This window comes from Amphimedon queenslandica, unplaced genomic scaffold (genome assembly GCF_000090795.2).
Source record: "Amphimedon queenslandica unplaced genomic scaffold, v1.1 AMPQUscaffold_13220, whole genome shotgun sequence".
NCBI classification, from domain to species: Eukaryota; Metazoa; Porifera; class Demospongiae; order Haplosclerida; family Niphatidae; genus Amphimedon; species Amphimedon queenslandica.
Genome location: NW_003546544.1, coordinates 16,787 through 39,798, shown reverse-complemented (window position 1 = coordinate 39,798; position 23,012 = coordinate 16,787). Strand labels below are relative to the sequence as shown.

The 23,012-nt window shown below is 35.2% G+C and overlaps 4 protein-coding genes and 2 long non-coding RNA genes across 9 annotated transcripts in view; 2 read left to right on the top strand and 4 right to left on the bottom strand.

The window, feature by feature from the left end:
* Positions 1-1,219: 1,219 nt before the first annotated feature.
* On the bottom strand, positions 1,220-4,319 carry LOC109584329 (uncharacterized). Its single transcript, XR_002185952.1, has 2 exons — positions 2,343-4,319; positions 1,220-2,224 (listed from the first exon to the last, which is right to left on the bottom strand). It is a non-coding gene; the product is annotated as an uncharacterized LOC109584329 (long non-coding RNA).
* A 333-nt stretch (positions 4,320-4,652) lies between these two features.
* LOC109584326 (uncharacterized) lies at positions 4,653-5,113 on the bottom strand. Its single transcript, XR_002185950.1, has 3 exons — positions 5,055-5,113; positions 4,848-4,993; positions 4,653-4,745 (listed from the first exon to the last, which is right to left on the bottom strand). It is a non-coding gene; the product is annotated as an uncharacterized LOC109584326 (long non-coding RNA).
* Positions 5,114-6,299: 1,186 nt separating this feature from the next.
* LOC109584324 (uncharacterized) lies at positions 6,300-8,486 on the top strand. 2 transcript variants are annotated; one of them, XM_020000022.1, is made up of 6 exons: positions 6,300-6,312; positions 6,365-6,659; positions 6,705-6,853; positions 6,897-6,950; positions 7,191-7,271; positions 7,320-8,486. In XM_020000022.1, exons 3-6 carry the CDS (start codon positions 6,707-6,709, stop codon positions 8,427-8,429), a joined length of 1,392 nt encoding a protein of 463 aa, XP_019855581.1. In that variant the 5' UTR covers positions 6,300-6,312; positions 6,365-6,659; positions 6,705-6,706; the 3' UTR covers positions 8,430-8,486. The 2 variants fall into 2 exon arrangements, with proteins under 2 accessions (XP_019855581.1, XP_019855580.1); XM_020000021.1 differs by having other exon boundaries at positions 6,365-6,853.
* Positions 8,487-8,510: 24 nt separating this feature from the next.
* On the bottom strand, positions 8,511-10,785 carry LOC109584325 (kelch domain-containing protein 1-like). Its single transcript, XM_020000023.1, has 6 exons — positions 10,720-10,785; positions 10,142-10,666; positions 9,386-9,543; positions 9,160-9,324; positions 8,928-9,075; positions 8,511-8,879 (listed from the first exon to the last, which is right to left on the bottom strand). The coding sequence occupies exons 1-6, from the start codon at positions 10,736-10,738 to the stop codon at positions 8,548-8,550; spliced, it is 1,347 nt and encodes a 448-aa protein (XP_019855582.1). The 5' UTR covers positions 10,739-10,785; the 3' UTR covers positions 8,511-8,547.
* Positions 10,786-10,787: 2 nt separating this feature from the next.
* On the top strand, positions 10,788-17,970 carry LOC100633562 (UDP-glucuronate 4-epimerase 4-like). Of its 3 annotated transcripts, XR_002185949.1 has the most exons (16): positions 10,788-10,916; positions 11,030-11,188; positions 12,286-12,464; positions 12,780-12,881; positions 12,936-13,105; positions 13,314-13,494; positions 14,785-14,878; positions 15,137-15,200; positions 15,316-15,411; positions 15,525-15,598; positions 15,672-15,721; positions 16,626-16,809; positions 17,069-17,138; positions 17,191-17,328; positions 17,371-17,556; positions 17,698-17,768. XR_002185949.1 is itself a non-coding variant. In XM_003388641.3 (15 exons), exons 1-15 carry the CDS (start codon positions 10,856-10,858, stop codon positions 17,893-17,895), a joined length of 1,794 nt encoding a protein of 597 aa, XP_003388689.1. In that variant the 5' UTR covers positions 10,788-10,855; the 3' UTR covers positions 17,896-17,970. The 3 variants fall into 3 exon arrangements, 2 of the variants coding, with proteins under 2 accessions (XP_003388689.1, XP_019855579.1); XM_003388641.3 differs by lacking the exon at positions 17,371-17,556 and having other exon boundaries at positions 17,191-17,302; positions 17,698-17,970; XM_020000020.1 differs by lacking the exon at positions 17,371-17,556 and having other exon boundaries at positions 17,698-17,789.
* A 2,846-nt stretch (positions 17,971-20,816) lies between these two features.
* LOC100633439 (uncharacterized) overlaps positions 20,817-23,012 on the bottom strand; it is a 4,129-nt gene continuing 1,933 nt past the window's right edge. Inside the window, exon 3 of the mRNA XM_003388640.2 lies at positions 20,817-22,032. Within this exon, the coding sequence (XP_003388688.1) occupies positions 20,905-22,032 (1,128 nt within the window). The 3' untranslated portion in view covers positions 20,817-20,904. The remainder of the gene's footprint in view (positions 22,033-23,012) is intronic.

The following is a 23,012-nucleotide window of genomic DNA, read 5'->3' as shown; positions in this document are numbered from 1 at the left end:
TTATACTTACTTGAAATTGTTGAGGTCACTCGTTTGTGAAGCGCTAGAGCAACAATTTGCTGGGCTATAGGTACTAAAGTACCTATACTGTCTCAAATATACAAAGGCAGCAACTTTTCTGTCAGCAAGTTTATCATATATTGCTGATTAGTAAAGAAAAAGTGAAGCTTCTTTCTCACATGGTCTTCTTGCTGCCAATTATTCCAGTTATGATGGAATGCCACACCTTTCAATCTACATGCATGGGAGGGGCTGGAGCTGCTTGCATGTATGTGCTGCAGTGCTGCTACTTCTGTAGGTATTCAAGAGCAAGTGCAACTGCAGGAAGCTAATGTTGAGCAGACTCTCTTCATGCTGATAATCAAACAGCTATTGCAGTGCGGGCATGCACCATAGCAGCTATAGGGGCAAGGCCATGCACCGTAGGTGTCTCGTATAAATCAAGCACTCATTGGCTTTTATGCATTAGAGATATCATACTTTAGCATTACAGAGATTCCCTGCACTCAATACCTATATATCTCTACTGCTTTCTAGCACTAGCTAAATCTGCTTGGGATGTCAAATTGTCAACTGCAAAATTTATTTCTCTCCATCTGATCTGCATCTCATGCTCAGTACTCAGTAGCTCCACCCACCCCGTTGTATGATAGGTCCGAGGAACAGGAAAATCTTAGTGCTTTTACCTACCACTGTTCAAATGCTGCATTGTAAGGAAGCCTGCAGATATATTGATGTGAATGACTCTGAAGTCAGTCTCAGCCTAAACTAACTTGGACTACATTGCTACAGTTGCCTATTGAGCCATATCATTTGTGCAGTGACTGCTTCTAGCTATCTTTATTAATGCTTCCTAAATGCTAAATTTGAATCGATGGCAAAGGTAGGTCAATTGAACTACATGTACACTACACTCTATGAAAATCTGAGCTACCAGTTAAGTCACACGGTCATGAGTATTTTTAGTCTGTCAAGATCTATTGTATACCGGTATACATTGCTTTGCTTGCTGAGGCTCGCCCCTTCACTGTTTTACATTTGTGTAGTATAATGTTCACGTTTTTCATAACATCTTTAATTGTTGTAATTGGTGGTATGAGTTTTCATGGAGCAATGATAGCTGAGTACTTGTACCAAGAAAATTACAAAGCTACTTTAATTGAAGATTCCATAAACATTGCACCTATTCCCGGCACTCAAATGGGATCTTTGGTCACAATTAAAAGTAAATAAAATTTTCATTGATTTCTCTGATGAAACTAAACTAAAAACAGTCCTTGAGAAAAGTGGTGCAACTATACTGTGTTGTATGCACTTACAGCACTAATAGACATGGAAACAATGGCAAATGACCCATTAAACAATATCAGTTAGGATCATTGACTTTGGCACACTTTCAAAAACTTTTGCTTCTTATTTCAAAAGTGCCTTAGTTCCATCAATCAGGTCATATTGCTGTCCACAGTTGATAAAGTTTTGAGCTCAAGTTTAATTCACAAGACTTGGCTTCAACCCTAGAGCAGTTATATATTCACTCATATCACAGTAATGTTTTGAAGACAGGTGCAACTTTGATTAAAGTTAATGGAGTCTTTGGTCCATGGAAACTGATAAATTTTCTAATGCTTGTTGGTATATTAAAAGTGTGGTTCACCTTGTTAGAAAAATAACTCATGCCATTTCACCTGGATTTATGACTGACATATGATTTCACTACTAAGTGTCAAAAAGACAAAGAAGGAGGACCTGTTACCACATCATGGAATAAAAGTTATACAAGAAGCCTCAAAAAGAAAAAAATGTAATTTCGGGAGCTGTGTTAATTTTTAAAGAAACTAAAGCTTTTTGGCCGTCTCATGCTCATTTCAATAATTATAAATATTTTAAAATTTTTCTTATATCAGCAATGAGGAGTGCTCCTGAAGCAGACATTCTCATTATTCATAATACATTGAGTGATGATGTTGTCGAGAAGCTTCTAGCTGCATGTCCATCATGCCATATTAAACATAAAGACCCTGTGAATATGCACATTTCCCACGATCAAAGACTGTACCTTCTTTATGATTATTTGCTGAATAACCCCGACATAGATTATTTGGTGATCACAGACATTCGTGATGTTTCTTTTTTCGCTGATCCATTTAAAGTAATGAAAGAAACCGGTGATAAAATGGAGACTTTGCTGTGGCTGCAAAAAATGCTTATCATTTGTTTTCCTAATCTAAAAGATGCAGAAAGGAATAAAATTTTTAATTTGTATGGAATATTGAACAGTGATACACTAGGTAGACCAAGACGTATTCTAGCTCCTTTCACTATTGAGGCATATGATCCTTTACCTGGATATAGCAAATATTTACGGAGTCTGTGACATGCTAACAGCCAATGCTGTGCTTCATTTGCAACAATAATTATGATCACGTTTATCCTGGTTATCCATTCAGTGGATCATTTTTGACTGGGATTGCTGGTCAGCAGGGAGTTGCAATTTGGCACAAGCATGGGCGGGATGCTATAATTTACGTTTATAGTAGTTAATGTCTTAGATGCATGATCCAAAGGTACTTGCAAATAAGCGTGTTTGAGATCTAGTTTTGACACAACTTTCCCACCTGCCAGAGCTGTAAATAGATCCTCAGGTCGAGGCAATGGGTATGTATCACTGAGGAGAACTGGGTTTATCGTGACTTCATAGAGCCATCATCTTTTACTATGGGAACAACCGGTGCTGCCCACTCAGAATGTTTAACTGGAGTGATCACTCCCAGCTCCTGTAATCGACTGATTTTCTGAAGAACTTTCTCCTTGAGTGAATGAGCGACTGGTCGAGCTCAAAAAAACCGTGGTTTAGCATCGGACGGAATATGAAGTTTAGCAGAAATGTCTCGTAGTCTCCCGAACTCTGAACGAAATATGGATGAATGGTTTCCTAAAATTGTACCTAAGGAGGAAAAAGAAAAATTAACAGTATTAATTTCTGACCAATTAAGTTTTATGTGTTCCAGTCAGTTACAACCAAGTATTCTTGAACCATTTCCTGGAACAACCAATAGAGGCAGCCTGAGATTTCCTGTCCTTGATATTAGACTTGAACATCAATGGTACCCAGGGGAGTGATCTTCTCACCAGTGTATGTTGATAGGGTCACCTTTGATTGGGAAAGTTGAGGAAGGGTATATGAGACAGGGAGGAGTATGTGGTTTCACTAATGATTGACAAAGAAGCACCAGTGTCTATAGCTCCATCTTAAGATCAGCCTTGTTTATTTGAACTGTGACCACTATTGGTTTGATATTGGAAGGCAATGTAAATAAAGGATAGTCTTCAGAGTCTGCAGGTGAAGGAGGACGTGGTTTGTGGTGGTCCAGGGTGTGAGTTGGGTGCTGCTTGTTGTGATAGGTAGTTTTGCAGGTTTCCCTTTAGGTGGATTTCTATGGTTTGATTGTTGCTTCTCCTTAATTGATACGGCACACTCTAGCCAAATGACCTTTCTTTCCACATACTCTGCATTCAGAATCTATGAACCTGCATTTGTTGGCATAATGACTGCCTCCACACCTACATGATAACATTCCACCTTGCTATGATCTTTCTTCTGCATTGTATGAACCGGTAGAGTGCCTGGTTTCTGTTCTGACAGCTTGAAGGAGTCCTGAGCTGCTGCTGCTTCCAGTTGCCCTCAGCTCTGCCACATAAGTGGCAACTGTTTTATCAGGGTTCCTCACTCTTGTGTGGAATTTGTATCTCTGAGTGATAGGGGATGGTCTGGGACTGAAGTGATCCCTCAGCCGGCTTGTCGGTCATGGCCAGATGGCCTACAGTGTAACTGCATCCTCTTGCAGTGACTGTGGCTGCAATCATGCTGCAATATACTCTTCAGTAGTTCAGGTACGAGCACCAATGACTATGATAAAGATTATAGCTAGCTTCTGGACATCACCATCTGTGATTCCATTGGCCTTGAAGTAGACTGAACTGAAGTCGTTCTATCATTCTATGTAGGACGTCCACGAATCCTTAGTGGCGTCAAACGATGACATTTTGCCATGCGTTGCCAGACTATGTGAAGTGAGTGAAAAGGAGGTGACAAGTAGAAGATAAGTAGATAGATCTACTTATCTACTTACTCCAAATACCCTCGTCGCCAATTGTTGTGACTGAAACGCGTGAAAGGCAACCACGGCAAAACTCTCAGAAGTATAATTATTTTATACAATTTGAATAAAACTAAACAGAACTCAGTTCTCAGAACTGATAACAGATGAAAAGCATGCATAATCATTAATCATAATAATAACAGAAAAGTGACTGAAATACCTAGCAGTAGAAAGTAATAATAATAGAAATAATAATCACTATAATATATATACATATTATGCATAATAATAATTCATAAAATTAAGAATGAATACTACCATTCAACAACAATTATTATAATCTCTAAAACTCTTAAAGTTATCTTTCTTTCAACCTTTTCTCTTTCTCATCTAATTCCTTCTCTCTACTTTCTATCCAATCTTTCTTTCTCATTAAGCTCTTCCTCTCTATTCTATAGCTACTGCTCTTTCTCAAAGAAGTTCTAGCTCCTTCTCTTGTACTTCAAACCAGCTATCATCCTCCTCTATCTCCCACCTTCCATCTCCTGTGTCACTCTCATCCTCTAATTTTAGTCTCTTTTCATTTCGAGGTGGTTCAAGTGATACTGCTGCCCCTTCTCTCCTTTGGTGTAGTTTTTCTTGATACTGTACCAAAAGGTATTACACTGGTAGACCATTTCTTATAGTGATTAGTATATCTTGTACATGCACAGAATGATAAAGATAATTCATTAATTTACAACTCACTGAGTTCAAAAACTTCTGTTTTGCTGATTGATGATATTCCATCATCTTTTGCGCCTCCAAACAATCATGCAGTTAGTAGTTGGTGTGACACTCCACACAGAAAGAGAATGCTTACATCTACTAGTAATAGAGTCTGGGAGTTTTACCTACAGCAACAAAAACAATGACAATAATTCTATTATGTTAATACTATTTTTCAATGCTTACAAACTCCTTCCATATTCTTGTTAATGTCAAGTAGCTAAAGTCTATTCACTTTCACCTGACCCCTGGCTTTTTTCAATTAATAAATAACTACGTCACATCCGCATTCTTTACGTATTTGTGGTTTTGGAATTGTTTTTGTTGCGCAGAAGGGATGCAGATAAGTAGCAGCTGAATTTAATCTAGCTGTTCTAGCTGCATAGTTGCGGTCAAAGGTATGTCATTGAGTTTATACAGGGACATCCAAAAAAGGCTAAGGCCTTATCATTTTGACCCGATCTTTTATCTAAAGGACGGGAAGGACCTAGCGATTCTAATGGTGTAAACAAAATTTCTAAATTCCATGTTTATCAAAAGTTATAACAAAAAATCAATAGGTCAGGTGAAAGTGAATAGACTTTAGTCAAGGCCACATATTCCACCATGCAAGAATCAATAGCTGTGGCCCTGCACTATACTGCTGTTAATAAGTGCACTCGAATGAGCATATCTTTTATAAGGTACAAATTACCTCACTAATGACATGAATTTCTGCATTGGTAACTACTGATATAAATAGGTTATCTCGACAAAAGAGATCTACTGACCCATTGATACATTAAAGTAGTGTACTTCATTGCATACTTGATACCCAGTTAATGTTTCTTTGGTGCTGTAACATCCTAATAGTAGGAATGGACTGTGGATAAATGTCACAATTATTATTTTGTAGTAAAAAATAATATTGTAATACTTCATATAATGTTTTACTGCCTTTCATCAAAGGAGTAGTGGAAGTATTGGACTGGCAACTGGAGCCACCACTTACTAATGTTACACCATAACACTAGGTGGTTCAAGATATATTCTCTTTTCACTTTTGAGTCGTGTGATCTGTGCATGACATAGTAACAACCTAGTCTCGCAAGGGATTGGCCTGGCTGGCAAGACTAGTAACAACCAATAATTTGCATGTTTATCCTGCATTCAGTGGTCCATTTTTGAGTGGGATTGCTGGTCAGCAGGGAACACAATGGACACAATTATATTTTAAATTATTAATGAATTTACTACTTTTTGTGGTTAAAAATTTTAATATTTCGTAATTCAGACATAATTTTTTAAGAATGCACTTGTGTAGTAGTGATGTCTTTTTGTTCAATAGATGTCGTCAACTCTTCAAACAGGAGAAATTATGAAGCAAATTGGAAGGAAACAGGAGAATAAAATTAATGAGGTGATATTTCAATCAGTGCCAATTGAACTAAGCCTATTGGCAGCAGTAAGTTAATCATCTACTGAACAGTATTATGCATTGATTTATGTCATGCTAGGCTCAGTTTAATCTCATTGTGGTTTAATGGTATGCACAGAATAACATGTTTTGCCGCACTGTCTACTATATTGAGAAAACCAAGAGCATGAGCCATCAGCAGACTGTAGTCATCATTAATAATTCGATCTACTTGTTTTTGGCATATCGATCTACTTGTTTTTGGCATATCATCAGGGAATTTTTATGACCATCCGGTCTTGCCCTGGATGTACGTATAATATCTGTCACTATATAAACTTGTGGCAGTTTATATACACCCACACACACACACTATAGTACAACAAGCAGATCAGGTAAGCTTCCTGTTTCATGTCCAGGTCCATTACTAGCTAGTCTAGCTATGTTGAAGACAGTCTTTAGGCTAGAATTATACACGAAGAGAAGCGTACTTATTAAGTGTTCTATAGCCGTGGTTCTGTCTGTCGTCTTACTTCTATCCGTTTGGCAAGGCCATGTCCGTGGGATGTTTGGCAATGGCCCGATGACGGTAAGCTCTGCAGGGGCTTGTCTGGCTAATTAATTTTTATTAGGTCAACGAGACTATGATAGAAGAAGACATAATTTTACCAGCTAGCTTCAAAAAGGTTCATTACTAAAATAGAGACACGATAAAATATTTGTCCTTGATATTATATGTTCATTCCTGGCACTGATTCCTTCAGGACTATTTTGTCAGTTTCTTTATGCTCTCCTTTTCTTTAAGTTGTGTGTGTATTGTCTCTCTCATTAGTCTTGTAAAATAATAATAATATTTAGCCTTTAATGATATTGTATCTACACGAGTGTAGTATCATTTTAAAGCTGACTATTATTATCCATTATAGTTGAATCCTGCTAATAATATATCTCTGCAACATCCTAATACTAGAAATGGACTGTGGATAAAAATATCACAATCATTTATAGTAAAAAATATTATTATCATTGTGTTTATTTCATGTTTACCATTTTAGGTAAGAAGAATAGGTTATCTCGACAAAAGAGATCTGAATAACATTACCATAACTTTGCTATCAATGCAAGATAAAAGAAAGCATCTTCCTCAAGAGATATTCCTCAAAATATATGATCAAGATAATCGTGTTGTTGCTTGCTTGTCAACTTCATTCGAACTTGGTGCATTAAAAGGCAGAGACACCTATGTGCTTTATTTGATACGTAGTTCAAGGTTGATGGATTACCAGACAAAGTCTATATCGTATGTGAAAATATCTACTAACAAACAATGTGTCTCCGATTTTGATACCATACTCATTAGGACTGTTGGAGATAAACCTCCAAAATATGATTTCGGGATGTGTCTTCATAAAGCTATTGAAAATATTTCCCCTAAAGTTATTCATGATTGGGTGAAGCTAAACATAGCATTAGGGGCAGAAGTGATAATGCTGTACCTTCAAACAAAAGCACCACAAGAAATTTTTAATGTTTTACTGCCTTTCATTAACAAAGGAGTAGTTGAAGTGTTGGACTGGCAACTGGAGCCACCACTTACTAATGTTAGTTCATCAAGTTATGGGCAGACTGGAGTAATATCTGAATGTATATGGTACAACATGCACAGAGTGAAATACCTTGGACTCAATGATGCAGATGAGTTCTTTGTTCCTTTGAAACACAACAATGTACAGGATATGCTGAGATATTTGGAGAATATACAAGAAGCAAGGAGGGCTGGTTCATATATATTCACTAATGCTCTTATCAAAGGTCACAAGGTTCTGCCTATTGTTAAAAAAACATTAAATTCAAAAAAATGTGATAGCCTGAGTGTTGATACACTTCCATCTTACTTCAAGAGGTCTGAGTACTGTCTTGAAAAGGGAGGCCAGTCAGTAAAAATGATAGTCAAACCTGATGCAGTATTCACTGCATGGGGACATGTGCTCATAACTTATCGTTCAGACAAGTATACAAAAGAATATATAATTCCTGATACACTGGGCCTCTCATATCATTACAGATCTCATTGGAATAATTATCATGGTTGTCGCACTTTAAGAAAAGAGACCAGGATTATTGAAAAATTCTTTACTAACATAACACAATGCAATGTGGTGTAATGAAAACTAATAATGGTTTTTTTCTAAAAAAGACAATTTCAAGAACTTTTCATAAAATTAAAATTCAATACCACCATCTAACAACAACAAATATTATACTTTCTAAAGTTCTTAAAGTTCAACCTTTTCTCTCTCTCTCGTCTAATTCCTTCTCTCTACTTTCTAGCAATCTTTCTTTCTCATTAAGCTCTTCCTCTCTATTCTTTAGCTGCTGCTCTTTTTCAAGAAGTTCTAGCTCCTTCTCTTGTACTTCAAACCAGCTATCATCCTCCTCTATCTCCCACCTTTCATCTTCTGTGTCGCTCTCTTCCTCATCCTCTAATTTTAGTCTCTTTTTATTTTGAGGTGGCTCAGGTGATTCTGCTGCCCCTTCTCTCCTTTGGTGTAGTTTTTCTTGATACTGTCTCAAAGGTATTACACTGGTAGACCATTTCTTATGATTAGTATATCCTGTACATGCACAGAACGATAAAGATGATTCATAAATTTACAACTCACTGAGTTCAAAAACTTCTGTTTTGCTGATTGACGATATTCCATCATCTTTTGCACCTCCAAACACAATCATCCAGTTAGTAGTTGGTGTGACACTCCACACAGAAAGAGAATGCTTACATCTACTAGTAATAGAGTCTGGGAGTTTTACCTACAGCAACAAAAACAACAATAAAACAATAACAACAGCAATAATAATAATTCTATTATGTTAATACTATTTTTCAATGCTTACTAGCTCCTTCCATATTTTTTTGTTAATGTCAAGTAGCCAACAGTCAAGGCCACATATTCCTCCAAGAATCAATAGCTGTGGCCCTGCACTACTGCTGTTAATAAGTGCACTCGAATGAGCATATCTTTTATAAGGTTCAAATGACCTCACCAATAAAGTGAATTTCTGCATTAAAATGAAGCCATAATATAATTATTGTTCTTGTTAATTATAATTATACACTCACTACTGATGTATTGGTGAATGTGACTAAAGTAGCATCATTACTGGGTCCAAAATCGTTGCTACCTCCAAACAATATTGCACTGTTAGGCGTAACTGAAGTCATGCTGAATTCTGAAATAGGAATTGGTCTGTCTTCAGTGTTTGGTGACATCCATTGCTCTAAAATATAAAAATATAAAGAAAGGCTTTAAGTATGGCCGTACAATGATTTAATCATCATCCTGCTACATGTAATAGTTCAATTATTGATGATGATCACTTGAAAATTAATGTAAATTGTAGCCACTCTAATAAAATTCAGCTCAAACTTTCTACACAACATAAGTACATGAATATGCATCAGAAAAAATTATAAAAATGGAAAATTCCCACCTTTTCTTTTTTTGCAAAATCATATTAGCCAATTTTAAAATATGGTCATAACTTGAAAAATTTAAGTCAGAATTCACTCGAACTTTCTACACAGCATAGGACATCAATATACATCAGAAAATGTAATTTAAAAATTAAAAGCAATTTTTTCCTTTTTGGCCTAATTTTTGAGTAATTTTGAAAATTTTTTTAAAATCCAATTTTGATTGGAATCAGCTTAAAATTTCTACGCAACATAAGCACATGTATATGCATCAGAAAAATTATAAAAATAGAGATTTTTTTCTAGTAATTTTTGCCAAAATTTAACTATCTCTATATGTGTATACAATGTATGCATTATTATTATTATTTTTTTTTTTTTTTTTTTATTATCATTACTGACCAGTTGATATCTTAAAGTAGTGTACTTCATTACATATTTGATACCCAGTTAATGTTTCTTTGGTGCTGTAACTAGCATCTCCTTGCTTGGGCGTTTCACTAGAAACTGATCCAAGGCCTCCGATCACTGCAAGATAGTCCTCCCCATTCAGTTGTACAGCTACCATCCCACAATTGCACTTCTTCATGGGGCCAAGGTGAGAGTTATTAGGAGATATTTCCTTCCAATTGAAAGCATCAACATTAAAACAGTGCAGGCTGTTATAGAAAGTTCCAGCAGAATTACCACTATATCCACCAAAATAGAATATTTTGTTACCGATAGCAGCAGCTGCATAACCAAAAAGGCCCAGTGGTGAGTTTCCTGTTGTGGGCCTTTGCTCCCATGTACCAGTTGGTAAATGATAAAGCTCCATTACTGATAATGCAAATTCTCCGTTGCTTTTTGATGAAACACCTCCCCACATATACAGAGTGTCTCCTACCTTGACTGTAGAGTGAGACTCTCTCTCCAGTGGCTCGTAGTCTAGATAATAAAGAAGGTAACTTTCTTTTACAATTAAAAATTGTTTATAATACCTTTCTCTGCCTTTGACATAATAGTACTGGTTTATGAGTGAGCAACGCCCATAGAAAGCATTAAAATAACTATTAATTAGGCGATAGGCAGAGGTCAGCCGCCAGCCGGACTCCATCATTCAACGTTCATGTTGGGATGAGGATACTTGATGTTCTTCTCATTTCCACTACAGCCTTGGCAGTTACTGGAAATGATGGTAACTTAATTTAAGATATGATTATCACTCTGTAATCATCATTTTTTATATACATTATTATATTATTAATTATATGTATTACATATATAATATATATATATACATAACTATAGTGTTGGTTGTTGGTGGTGCTGGTTTCGTTGGATATCACACAACACTAGAGCTATTGAGTAGAGGACACTCACCAATTGTATTACACAACTTTGATGATGAGAAACACTCTCCGCAGTGGGAGCAGATGCAAAGGAGAATCGATGAGCTACACAAGAAAGGTATGACGAATATTTACATAGAATATTAAACCATGGATAGTAGATTAAACATAATTCATAAGTTCATCAAATTCGGGAGTCAAAAAAACCCAAATGGCTATTGGCCATAATTACATGTGCAATGAATGCCTTGATTGGAATGCGTATCCATGCCAAAAATTATAATTCACAGGAAACTTGATCCAAGCTATGTTTATTGTTTATTGCTGTTGGTTGTCAAGATGGTCTAACTTGATTCAAAACACCTCTTTATGGGCACTTTGATGAGTGCTGTCATTCTGTTGCCTGAAATATTACTACTATACTAATAACCACAAGAGTTGGTAGAGAGGAAGTGCTATATAAAACCAATGGCTACACAGCCAAATATATTCAGGCCTGATTCAAAATGTTGCCCAAAATAATGACTCAGACCTGATATCAGTACTGGTACAGCCCTGTTGGCTATCACTGCTGAATGATCAGGGAAGTCAGTCTGGCCTGATCCAGTATAGATGCTTATCATGCCTGTACTGTGGCTGACCCCATGATTGTATCAGGACTCATTGCCCAAAATCCATGATCCATGCCTGATATCAGGCAGTCTGAATCAGGCCTGATTTTAATCTGAATCAGGTCTGATCAATGTGATTATATTTGGTTGTGTACATTAAATACCTACCTACTCATAACTAATAGAACCTTTCTAATTGAAAGCAGATGGTACGTGGCCTTAAGTCACTGTTGACATAATGATAGTCTTTTGTTGATAGCAACTATAAACTTTTCATTGAGCTCAAAATTATTAGCCTTTCAGCCATTGATTGACACCAATTGCCGCAACTGCAACTAAAAGGCTGTATGTACAGAACTGTACTAAGATATGAAAGCCTTATAAATATGAATGGAAACTTTCTCGCCATAACAGTTTCAAAGGTGAAAATTGATTAAAATGAACTCTGATGAGGCCAATACAAATATCAGTCCACATAAAACCAGTAGTTATTACATGTATGTCTTGGCCTACAATAACCATCTAGTCAACTACTATTCAATACTGGTATAATAATTATGTTCCATTATTATGATTGTTATGATAATAAGTCCTTACTCTACAGATGTCCCATTGTATCATGGAGATCTGTGTGGGATGCCTCTCCTGGAGTACTTTATCACTTCAAGGTTCCTATCAGGAATAATTTATTTGGGAGAAAGTTTCGGAGATGACATACCAGGATATATAGAAAGAAGGATGCAGTGTTTTATTGCTTTGTTGGAATTATTAAGAAATCACAAGGTACAGTACATGCATGATAGAGTTAAAGTCAATCGGTTTCCAATATTATGCAAGGCTTGTTGTTATGTTAATGCTGGAATTGAAACTGGTTCTATTTTAGTGTAAAGTGTGTGTTAAAGATCGAATGACTCGTACTTTTGATTAAAGATATACTAGCCTAGCATCATAATTGTATATTGCCAGTCAGCCTTAACATTGTAATGAGATGTCATGTAATGTGAGTGTGTCCATGTAGTTTTAATTGTGGGTGTGTTTTGTTTTTAGAGTTGATTTTAAATTATTTTCAATTATTTTAAGTTTATTTTCAATTCACAGGATGTGCCATTGGTATACAGTACAACGCCCGAAGCGTCACTGATAGATTTTAAATCTAAGGATGCCAAACCAGCTCCTGTTCCTTTATTCTCTGTTCTAAAGGTATGAAATTTAAATGATGCATAAGTTTTATGATAATCATGCTACTCGTGATAGAGTGCCGAACAACAGTTTTCTGAAGTATACTGCAGTATGTATCAAGTTAAAACTGTAGGAGTCCGTCCGTTTTATCCTTATGGTCCAATGGCGGACTCTGGATCAATGGTATATAATATTGCAGAATCTATTAGCGAAGGAAAGTCCGTCCCATTGCCTCATAATGCAAAGTAAGTATATAACTTTTAGTGTTGATAGAGTGCTGTAATTGACTGTAATTGACTAAAAATAACATATTAATTTACAGCTATTGTATTAAATGTATGTGTGAACTTATTTGTGATTTTGAAAGTGACAAAATTACATGTACATTTTGGCAATAATTTTAATGCGATATATGCTTATAAATAATATTTGTTTGTTTATTATTTTATACAGGCAGATTCCTTTGACTTACGACTTCACGGCCGTTACAGATATTGCTACTGGGATTTGCAATGCTTTAAAGAATATGCCTAAGACCTGTGGTGTCGTTTATGATCTAGGAAGTAGTCATCCTCAAAAGGTTACAACTGCTGCTGACATACTTAAAAAACAACTCAAGAAAGACACTACGAATGTAAGAACTTTAGTTAAGGAAGTAGATCTATGTTTTGATGCATAGATAATATGATTGACTTACATGTATGTATCTGTGGGCTCATGTTATTAATGTGTTAATGTTGTCATGGCTACACCTACTGCATGTAATAATTAAGTGACTTTGGCCTGATTTTTGAGTAACTTTAAAAATTCATAAAACATTCAAATGTGATCAAAATCAGCTCAAACTTGTTACACAACATAAGAACATGTATATCTATTAGAAAAAATTATAAAAATGGAGAATTCTTTTCTAGTCAATTTTGGCGAAATTTGCCCAAAGTCCCTGTACTATAGTACAGGGACTTTGGCCTGATTTTTGAGTAACTTTAAAAATTCATAAAAATTCCAGTGTTAATTGGAATTAATTCAAACTTTCTACGCAATGTAAGTACATGCATATGTATCACTGAAAATTATAAAAATTGAAAATTTTTGATTTTTAATTTTTGGCAAAATTTGGCCAAAGACCCTGTACAGGGACTTTGGAAATTCATAAAAAAATCAAATTTGATTGAAATCAGCTCAAACTTGCTACACAACATAAAAACATGTATATGTATCAGAAAAAATTATAAAAATGGAGAATTCTCTCCTAGTCAATTTTGGCAAAATTTGCCCAAAGTCCCTGTACTATAGTACAGGGACTTTGGCCTGATTTTTGAGTAACTTTAAAAATTCATAAAAATTCCAGTGTTAATTGGAATTAATTCAAACTTTCTACGCAATGTAAGTACATGCATATGTATCACTGAAAATTATAAAAATTGAAAATTTTTGATTTTTAATTTTTGGCAAAATTTGGCCAAAGACCCTGTACAGGGACTTTGGCCCTATTTTTGAGTAACTTTAAATATTTATTAAAAATGCAATTTTGATTGGAATCAGTTCAAACTTGCTACACAACATAAGAGCATATACATGTATACGTATCAGGAAAATTATAAAAGTTGAGACTTCTCTCTTTTTTATTTTTAACGAAACTTAACCAAAATTCCTGTTTTATAGTACAGAGATTTTGACCCATTTTTATGACCTAACAAACCAGACCCAAGCTAGTTAAGAAATTTATTATTACTATTGTTTTTGTTGTTGTTGTTGTTGTTGTTGTTGTTGTTGTTGTTATCATTTATTATTATTAGCTAACTGGAGAAGTGTAGGGTGCTGTGATTAACAAACTACTAACAGTAGCTGCATGAGCACTATGCCAGAATGCTGTGGAAAACCCTAACCATGCAGAGTTACATGTTATTATGTTATTATTCAGGAAATTCAAATATTGAACTTGACTTCTCCAGTGGCTGACATCAGTTTAGCTAGAAAGGAAATTGGGTATTCTCCTACAGCAGACTTTGAACAAGGTATATACACTCTACTTTATAGTTAGAAAATTTGGAGTGTTAAAATTTGACGAATTGACTTTAAAAGAGGTTTGGGGGTTAAAATTTTGGCAAAATTGTAATGCTTGCTTTTATGGAACTGTATCAAATTGGAGACTAAAAATTTGGTGAATGGATCTCAATTCGCCAAATTTGCCAAAGTTTTACTCCACCAAAATTTCTAGCTATACGGTATTTTATACAACTGTCAGTGACTGAATTATTTCATATTTCTATTAGGAGTGAAGCCATTTGTGGAATGGTTTATGTCTAAGAAAGCAAAAGTTCCAAAGAACATAATGAAGTTAGTTATGATTGAGTTACATGTAACAAGAACCAGTCATGTGTTATGATGGGCCAGCCCTTGGCTAATATTCCACATTGTAGGATTATTATGTGTACTTGTTTTTTATGCACAGGATTGTCAATGTATATTTAGACTCTGATATAAAGATGCAAGATATTAAAAAAAGAGGTGACGTATTCTACGAAAGAGTGAAAAACCTTCGCCTAAAGTTAGTGACCTTCATTATTATTTTTAAAATTAATTTTAGAAAAAAAACCACTAAATAGTTTTTGTTTAGAATAAAAGTCGTAATATTTTTTGTTGCTCTATTGTATAATGTAGATATGAGGCTGAGTCTACTGGTCGTCGTCCTGTTGCTAAATTTTATCCGAATAAAAATTTCATATTCTTTCCAGGTGAAACTAAGAAAACACGCTCATGAATTTGCTGATAATAAGTACTACTGTATTATTATTATTATTTTTATAGGTGTTACTTCAGGAATTGATAAAAGGACGTTAAAGGGAAGAACCATTGAAGTGAGTAGTTTTAATTGCAATGAATATACAATGTAGTAACCGCTCTATGCATGGGCATACAAATATTTAAAGCAATTTTAGTTAATATTTAAAAGTCATGATGCTTAAGATTCTTTCCAATGTATTATTATACTATATCCCAACTGAGTTTGACACCAGCCGCTTGGAATTTGAAAAATGTAGGTGTACGTCACTGATGACGTCTTATAATGATATTCATAGAAGCATGGCCGACATTTTACAGCTGCGTGGTTGGCCTGTATTTCACTCTTAAATGGGTTTTGTTTGTTCAGATAAGCAGTACAATAGCTGCTGGAGTCAACTAGTCTTTATACATGTAATCATCATCAAAAGATCTTGCTCTGTTAGCTTTTAAAAAGAAGAATTATCAGTTTGGGCGCTCGACCACATGTTCTTATGTAAACTATGACGTAGATAAATTGTCATAAAACGTCATTTTGGTATGCCATTGGGTTTATAGGGAGAACCCGATTCTCAGGGTTCCCAAGGGCTGAGAGACCCAAGACCTGAGATCCTGTGATGGCATTGAGCGACTAAGAACCTGTGAAAGCCTCATCCTTATCCCACATTCCTATAAAAAGTTATTCCAGTTTTTCTTGGGTCAAACTCAGTTGGGATTAGTATTACATTATTATTGTATTATTATTCTAAGTTTACACAGCAACAAAAATGATGCAATCGGTATAGTTTTGTGCCTGTTTTATGCTTCTGTTTACATGAAAACAAATGAAAACGTGATAGAATCTTCATAGGACTCTATGGAAACAAAAACAGTGATCAAAGTGTATGGTTTTTAAAAGGATGTGTTTTGCCTACATGTATGTATTTATATTGTAGCTCATAGTACATAATTTATGCTTTAATTTGTGTTTATTTCCAATAGGAATTAAAGAAAGAGTGTGGCCGTATTGACGAGTGTATTGGTTTTACTCCTGAAGGCAGTCTTAGGGTTGCCATTGGCTTACAAAAAGATTGGACTAATGGCAGTGGCCTATATGTGGCTGATATTGATATATGCCAGGCTGGTCACCACAACTGTAGAGGAAACTACACTTGCAAATATGAAGGTATGAAGAAGCATAGTAGTACAATGGAAGCATAGCTTCATGCGGTTGTCTCAGTCTGCCAACCATTCTGCATGCCTCGTGCTATAATACTGTACAAGAAAAATTTTGATGGGATATACATTGTAGCTTTCAATGATACAATTGATAGAATGATTTAAAATTGCTAAAATTATACTTGCTAAATAGAATTTTAGCCCGTTAAAATTTGCTTCATTATATTTACTTTATGTTAATCAATTAAGACTATTTCATGTTTTAGGACCATCACAGTGTACTTGTGGCTGTGCTAAAGGCTGGAAGAGTACAAAAAACACTATATGTGTTCAAGTGTAAGACAAAAATAATAAGAAATTGTTTGATGTTATTTTTGTTACTTTAAAGTGAGTATTTTGAAGGAATGACATCGGATAAGGAAAGACAATGGAAATATGACGACGCACTTCATGGCCGTCAGTTTAAAGGACAAATGACTGACTCCTTCACTGAACATAAAGTATAAAAAAACTGACTACCGTACAGGTATAAAATTTTGTGGGGTATTTAATTTCACAGATTTTGTAGGTGACTTCTTAACCACGAAAATTAATACCATGAAAATGCTCACTGCGCATGTGCAGCATGTGGAAATCAATGACTTAATGCAAGTGCACGTGCAAAAATGTGAAATCGAACCCCCTCAAAATTAAAGAATTAAGAGCTTTTCACTACTGAAAACACGAAATTTTATACTCTTGAAATTTACTACCTGTACGGTATATAAATTCTCTCTTTTCTACTTGTCATAGTTTCTGTCAAGTAGATAGCTCTTTTATGCAATTGTCTGTCTGTGATTCTCTTTTATTCTCTCTCAATTCCTCTTCTTTTTCCTCTGTCTTGTACTCAATGTAGGAAACCAGCATAAATGGAACTGTAATTCTGTCTTATCCTGATGCCAAAGGTGACATTGAGAAGTTGAAGTCAGCGTGTCTCCATACTTATCGTTGTGTGGGATTCAATGTTAAAGATAATAGGTTGCTCTCGGAAGTGAAAGGCTTGACTAAGAAATCATCAGAATTCACAGCATACACACGTAATCTCAATAACTAAGCAACTTTATACTAACCTTGATACTAACAATTTTAGATATATTATTACTAGAATAAAATTTTCTTTCAAAACTAATAATATTTATTACATTGACATTTGACAGCCAGGGACAATATCAATGCATCAGAAAATGTAATAAAAATTGGGGATGATTTCAGAGCCATTTTTTGGAAAAAACCATGGGCTATAGTACAGGGATTTTTTCAAAAACTGGCAGATTTTTTAAAATGGCCATAACTCGAAAAATTGAAGTCGGAATCAGCTCAAACTTTCTACATAGCATAAGTACATCAATATGTATCAGAAAATGTAATAAAAATTGAGGGTGATTTCGGAGCCATTTTTTGGAAAAACCATGGGCTATAGATACTTCAGGGATTTTTTCAGAAAATGGTCAATTTTTAAAAATGACCATGCATAACTCAAAAAATTGAAGTTGGAATCAGCTCAAACTTTCTACACAACTTAAGGACATTAATATGCATCAGAAAATGTAATAAAAATTGGGGGTGATTTTGGAGCCATTTTTTGGAAAAAATTATGGGCTATAGTACAGGGATTTTTTCAGAAAATGGCCAATTTTTAAAAATAGCCGTAACTTTAAAAATTTAAGTCAGAATCAGCTCAAACTTTCTACATAGCATAAGTACATCAATATGTATCAGAAAATGTAATAAAAATTAAGGGTGATTTTGGAGCCATTTCTCGGAAAAAACTATGGGCTATATACAGGGATTTTTTCAAAAACTGGCACATTTTTAAAATGGCCATAACTCAAAAAATTGAAGTCAGAATCAGCTCAAACTTTCTACATAGTATAAGTACATCAATATGTATCAGAAAATGTAATAAAATTGAGGGTGATTTCGGAGCCATTTTTTGGAAAAAACCATGGGCTATATATAGTACAGGGATTTTTTCCGAAAATGGCCAATTTTTAAAAATGACCATAACTCAAAAAATTGAAGTTAGAATTGGCTCAAACTTTTTACATGGCATAAGTACATCAATATGTATCAGAAAATGTAATAAAAATTGAGGGTGATTTTGGAGCCATTTTTCCTTGAAAAGAAAGAGATGTAATTTCAGGAGCTTTGTTAATTTTAAAAAAAGTAAAGCTTACTGGTCATCTCATCTTCAATTTGATGATTATAACTATTTCAAACCTTTTCTTATATCAGCAATGAAGAGTGCTCCTGAAGCATACATTCTTATTATACATAATTTATTGAGTGATGACATTGTCAAGAAGTTACTAGTTGCATGTCCATCATGCCATTTTAAACATGAAGACCCAGTGAATATGAGCATTGTTCACGATCAAAAAATGTACCTTCTTTATGATTATTTGCTGGATAACCCCAGCGTAGGTTATTTGGTGACTTCAGACATTCGTGATGTTGCATTTTATGCTGATCCATTTAAAGCAATGAAAGAAATTGGTGACTACATTTATGCTGGTTATTATGTCGCTTTCTATAAAGAAAAAGTGAAGACTATGCCATGGCTGCGATATATGCTGCGCATGTGTTTTCCTCATCTAAAAGATGTAGAAAAGAATATAATTTGAAATTTGTATGGAATATTCAACAGTGGTACACTAGGTGGTTCAAGACATGCTCTCCTTACGCTATTGAGTCATATGATCCTTTATCTTGATATAGCAAGTCTTGATGGAGTCTGTGACATGGTAACAACCAATGTTGTGCTTCATTTGCAACTATATGATCACGTTTATGCTGGTTACCCATTCAGTGGATCATTTCTGAATGGGATTTTTGGTCAGCAGGGAGCTGCAGTCTGGCACAAAGTTGGGCGGGATTATAAAGGCATAAGATAGACCTTATTGAGGAACTTATCATACACATATTTCACCTCTGCACACTTTACATGTACAAACCTCATTCTTAATATACTATATCCCAGTTGAGTTTGGGACAAGAAAAACTGGAATAACTTTTTATAGGAATGTGGGATAAGGATGAAACTTTCACAGGTTCTTAGTCGCCAAAGTCCATCAAAATCTGTGAAATCTTGGGTCTCTCAGCTCTTGGGAACCCTGAGAACCGGGTCCTCCCTATAAACCCAATGGCATACCAAAATGACGTTTTATGACAATTAGTCTACGTCATAGTTTACATAAGAACATGTAGTCGAGAGCTCAAACTGATAATTCTTCTTTTAAAAAGCTAACAGAGCAAGATCTTCTGATAATGATGGCCTTTATGAAGACTAGTTGACTCCAGTAGCTATTGTACTGCTTATCAGGAAGAGCAAGACTGTTTTAAGAGTGAAACAACACAGCCGCCATTCCTCTATGAATATCATTAAAATACGTCATTTTTGTGACGTAGCTACATTTTTCAAATTCCACGCAGCTGCTTCCACTTCCGTCCCAAACTGAACTGGGATATAGTATATAAACCCTTTAGTCATGTGTTCAAGCTATGCTATAGTTTGAGTATTGGTATAATAGCTATTATTGTGTTTTAATTTATATTTATAATTACCCTAGCCGCTCATGTATTTAATAATGACAGATGATTTTAATTTATAGTCCCTCTAATTAATGATTTCATGTTCTACTGTAGTCGTTTCTGAGTCACTTAGCAGTCTTTAAGCAAAGTGGCAACAAAAGCAACAGTTCAATATTTTTTAAATAAAAAATAAATGTCATAAATCTGATAAATCGTCTAATAACTGTTGGTATATTGAAAAAGTTGCTCAACTTGTAGCTGAAAACACAATCATGTTGTCATCAGGATTTGTAATGACTGATTTATTGCTAAATGAGAATAAGATGCTACACTCACTGTATATTGTAGATCTATAACAATGCTTGCATGGTTGGACTATTATTGCTTTTGTAGGCACTTGGCAAGAGAAACTTCATTCTCTTGTATGCTGTTATGCCAAAACAATTAGCCAAAATTATTAACTGTTGATGAATGATTATTATTGAAACAATATCGTGTACATATAACACATGTAAAAAAAAATAACATAAAATCAATAATTAGCATGACACATCTGCTCCATGATGCCTTTCCTTGTTACTTCAAAGTACCTGCTCATTGTGAATGTCTGTGACTTCCACGATTTAGTCTTTTTTTCTGGAAACCTATAGTGGTGTGTTAGGCCTAGTTTTACGGGAACATAGAACTCTTTTGTGTAGCCTTTTTGCCAGGGCTCAAATATGTAATGACACCAAGCAGTGTTGACAGCAAGTGGCTTCACAATGAGTTTATGATATTTGTATTGATACGGAGGATAAAAGCTACGCTTAGTATTCATAAAGTAACGAGGCCACTTCATGCCCGGACATTTCGTAGAGCATGCTACCTCCGGTAAAGGGATGCCATCGTTCCACATGAAGGCATTGTAAAGGATAAAAGAAGCAGAGTTCCTCGCCCCGGCCATTTTTTCCAAATCCAAGAGCATCTCCGGTATAGTGAGGTGCTTCTGGGGCACAAAAAACTCGTCAACGTCCATGAGTCCAAGATACTTGACACGATTGATGTTCCTAAAAATGCATTCAGAAATGACACCTGTCTGTCCCCAAATTTTAGTATACTCTTTAACGTAGGGGATGCCCATCTTCCAGTCTAGTACCTCAACAATGCCCCGCCCAATGTAAGGAAGCATGATCTCGTAATACGACTCGGACACATTTTGAAGGTATACAGTGATGACTTTGGCACCCAAAGCAATGTTGAGCTCAACCCAGTCGACCAAAAGCTGTGGGTCGATCAAATTATACAAAGCCTGATGCAAGCAAACTCCAAAGTCGTAGTTGCTTTTTTGCTTGCGTGTGTCTTTAATTAGAATAGTTTTGGAGTGACCACCAGAGCAGGTTGAGTCGGTAGTTAAAGTGGCTGAGATCGGAGATAAGGAGGAGTCAATCATCTTAGTGTTTCTCATTAAATAGTGAACATAGAGCTCTCTCACTCCACGCCTAAGATCAAGCTCCCCACTGTGTCCCCAGTACTCTAATCTAGTGCATACAGAGCTTCCATCATCGTAGACTAGCCGTGCATAAATAAGTGGTTTTATTTTTTCTCTGTCGTCATGCATTGTGATAAAAGCAACAGCTGGATAGTTTGGATCCCTTGTGTCAAAATATGCCATACGCCTTGCCTATGGAGAAATAAAAGAATACAAATCAATTCATTATGTGTGTTACTGTGATCATAAAGGATTCTATTTAAGGGTTCTTCTTGGTGAGATTGGTCCAAAGTCCCTGTACTATTAGTAACGCGGTGACGTTACTAAGTAGGATTCACCCCAAACAAAATGGCTGCCACAACTTTTGCAGCTATGCTATATACACATGTAGTGCAGAGACTTTTGAGCAATCAAAAACCTGATGGACTTTCAATTATAAATGTCACCCATGTATCAAGGCTTCAGCATGAATGAAACATTCTTCATGAATTAATGTTAATATAACCATTTCATTGCATCTCTCTCAACAACGCTTCTCTTCTCAGCTCGGCATTATTAAAAGGAAATAATTAGAATCGACAATTTATTGTTATTTTAAGCAAAGTAAATCAAAATCGTTATATCTTAGACTATCAAAACAGGCCTATAAACTTCAGAAGCTTGATAAGAGTTTGTATAATATACATGTAGGTAGCATTTAGTGTTGTTTTAGTTAACTAAAACTAAAACTAATAATACTTTTAGTTTGGCCTTGTTGACTTTTAGTTAACTAACTATAACTAACTAAAACAATTTTTATGCAAAAATAACTAACTATAAACTAACTATACTTAACTTTAATGCTTCAAAACTAACTATAACAAATAATATTGGTAGAAATAAAACTAAAACGTTTATCTATTTGATACATTATATACTCTTGTTCAGGCTTGTTGCAAAAATAACAACTGTCATCATCAGCATGTCACATGCATGTCAGGTATACATATACATGTGCTAGTCAGTGGTCTGGTAGTCTGGTACAATAGCATTAAGTTAACAGTATAATGTAGCACAGATGGCTATGATTGTAGAAACTAGGAGACCTGAGGGAAGACCAAAAAGAAACCCTGTATGGAATCATTTTACATATGACCAAGAAAGCAATGAGAGTGTTTGTACCATCAGGAATG

Bases quoted from the DNA above. Each gene is read 5' to 3' on its own strand.
- LOC109584325 (XM_020000023.1), bottom strand. The intron at 9,544-10,141 runs GTCAGTAATGAT...TTTATATTTTAG, and splicing joins CTACTTTAAGATATCAACTG to AGCAATGGATGTCACCAAAC. The intron at 8,880-8,927 runs GTGAGTTGTAAA...GTGCATGTACAG, and splicing joins AACAGAAGTTTTTGAACTCA to GATATACTAATCATAAGAAA.
- LOC100633562 (XM_003388641.3), top strand. From the start codon at position 10,856: ATGAGGATACTTGATGTTCTTCTCATTTCCACTACAGCCTTGGCAGTT. The intron at 15,599-15,671 runs GTGAAACTAAGA...TTATTTTTATAG, and splicing joins AAATTTCATATTCTTTCCAG to GTGTTACTTCAGGAATTGAT. The intron at 15,722-16,625 runs GTGAGTAGTTTT...TATTTCCAATAG, and splicing joins TAAAGGGAAGAACCATTGAA to GAATTAAAGAAAGAGTGTGG.
- LOC109584324 (XM_020000022.1), top strand. From the start codon at position 6,707: ATGTTGAAGACAGTCTTTAGGCTAGAATTATACACGAAGAGAAGCGTA. The intron at 6,854-6,896 runs GTAAGCTCTGCA...AATTTTTATTAG, and splicing joins TTGGCAATGGCCCGATGACG to GTCAACGAGACTATGATAGA. The intron at 6,951-7,190 runs GTTCATTACTAA...TATCCATTATAG, and splicing joins TACCAGCTAGCTTCAAAAAG to TTGAATCCTGCTAATAATAT.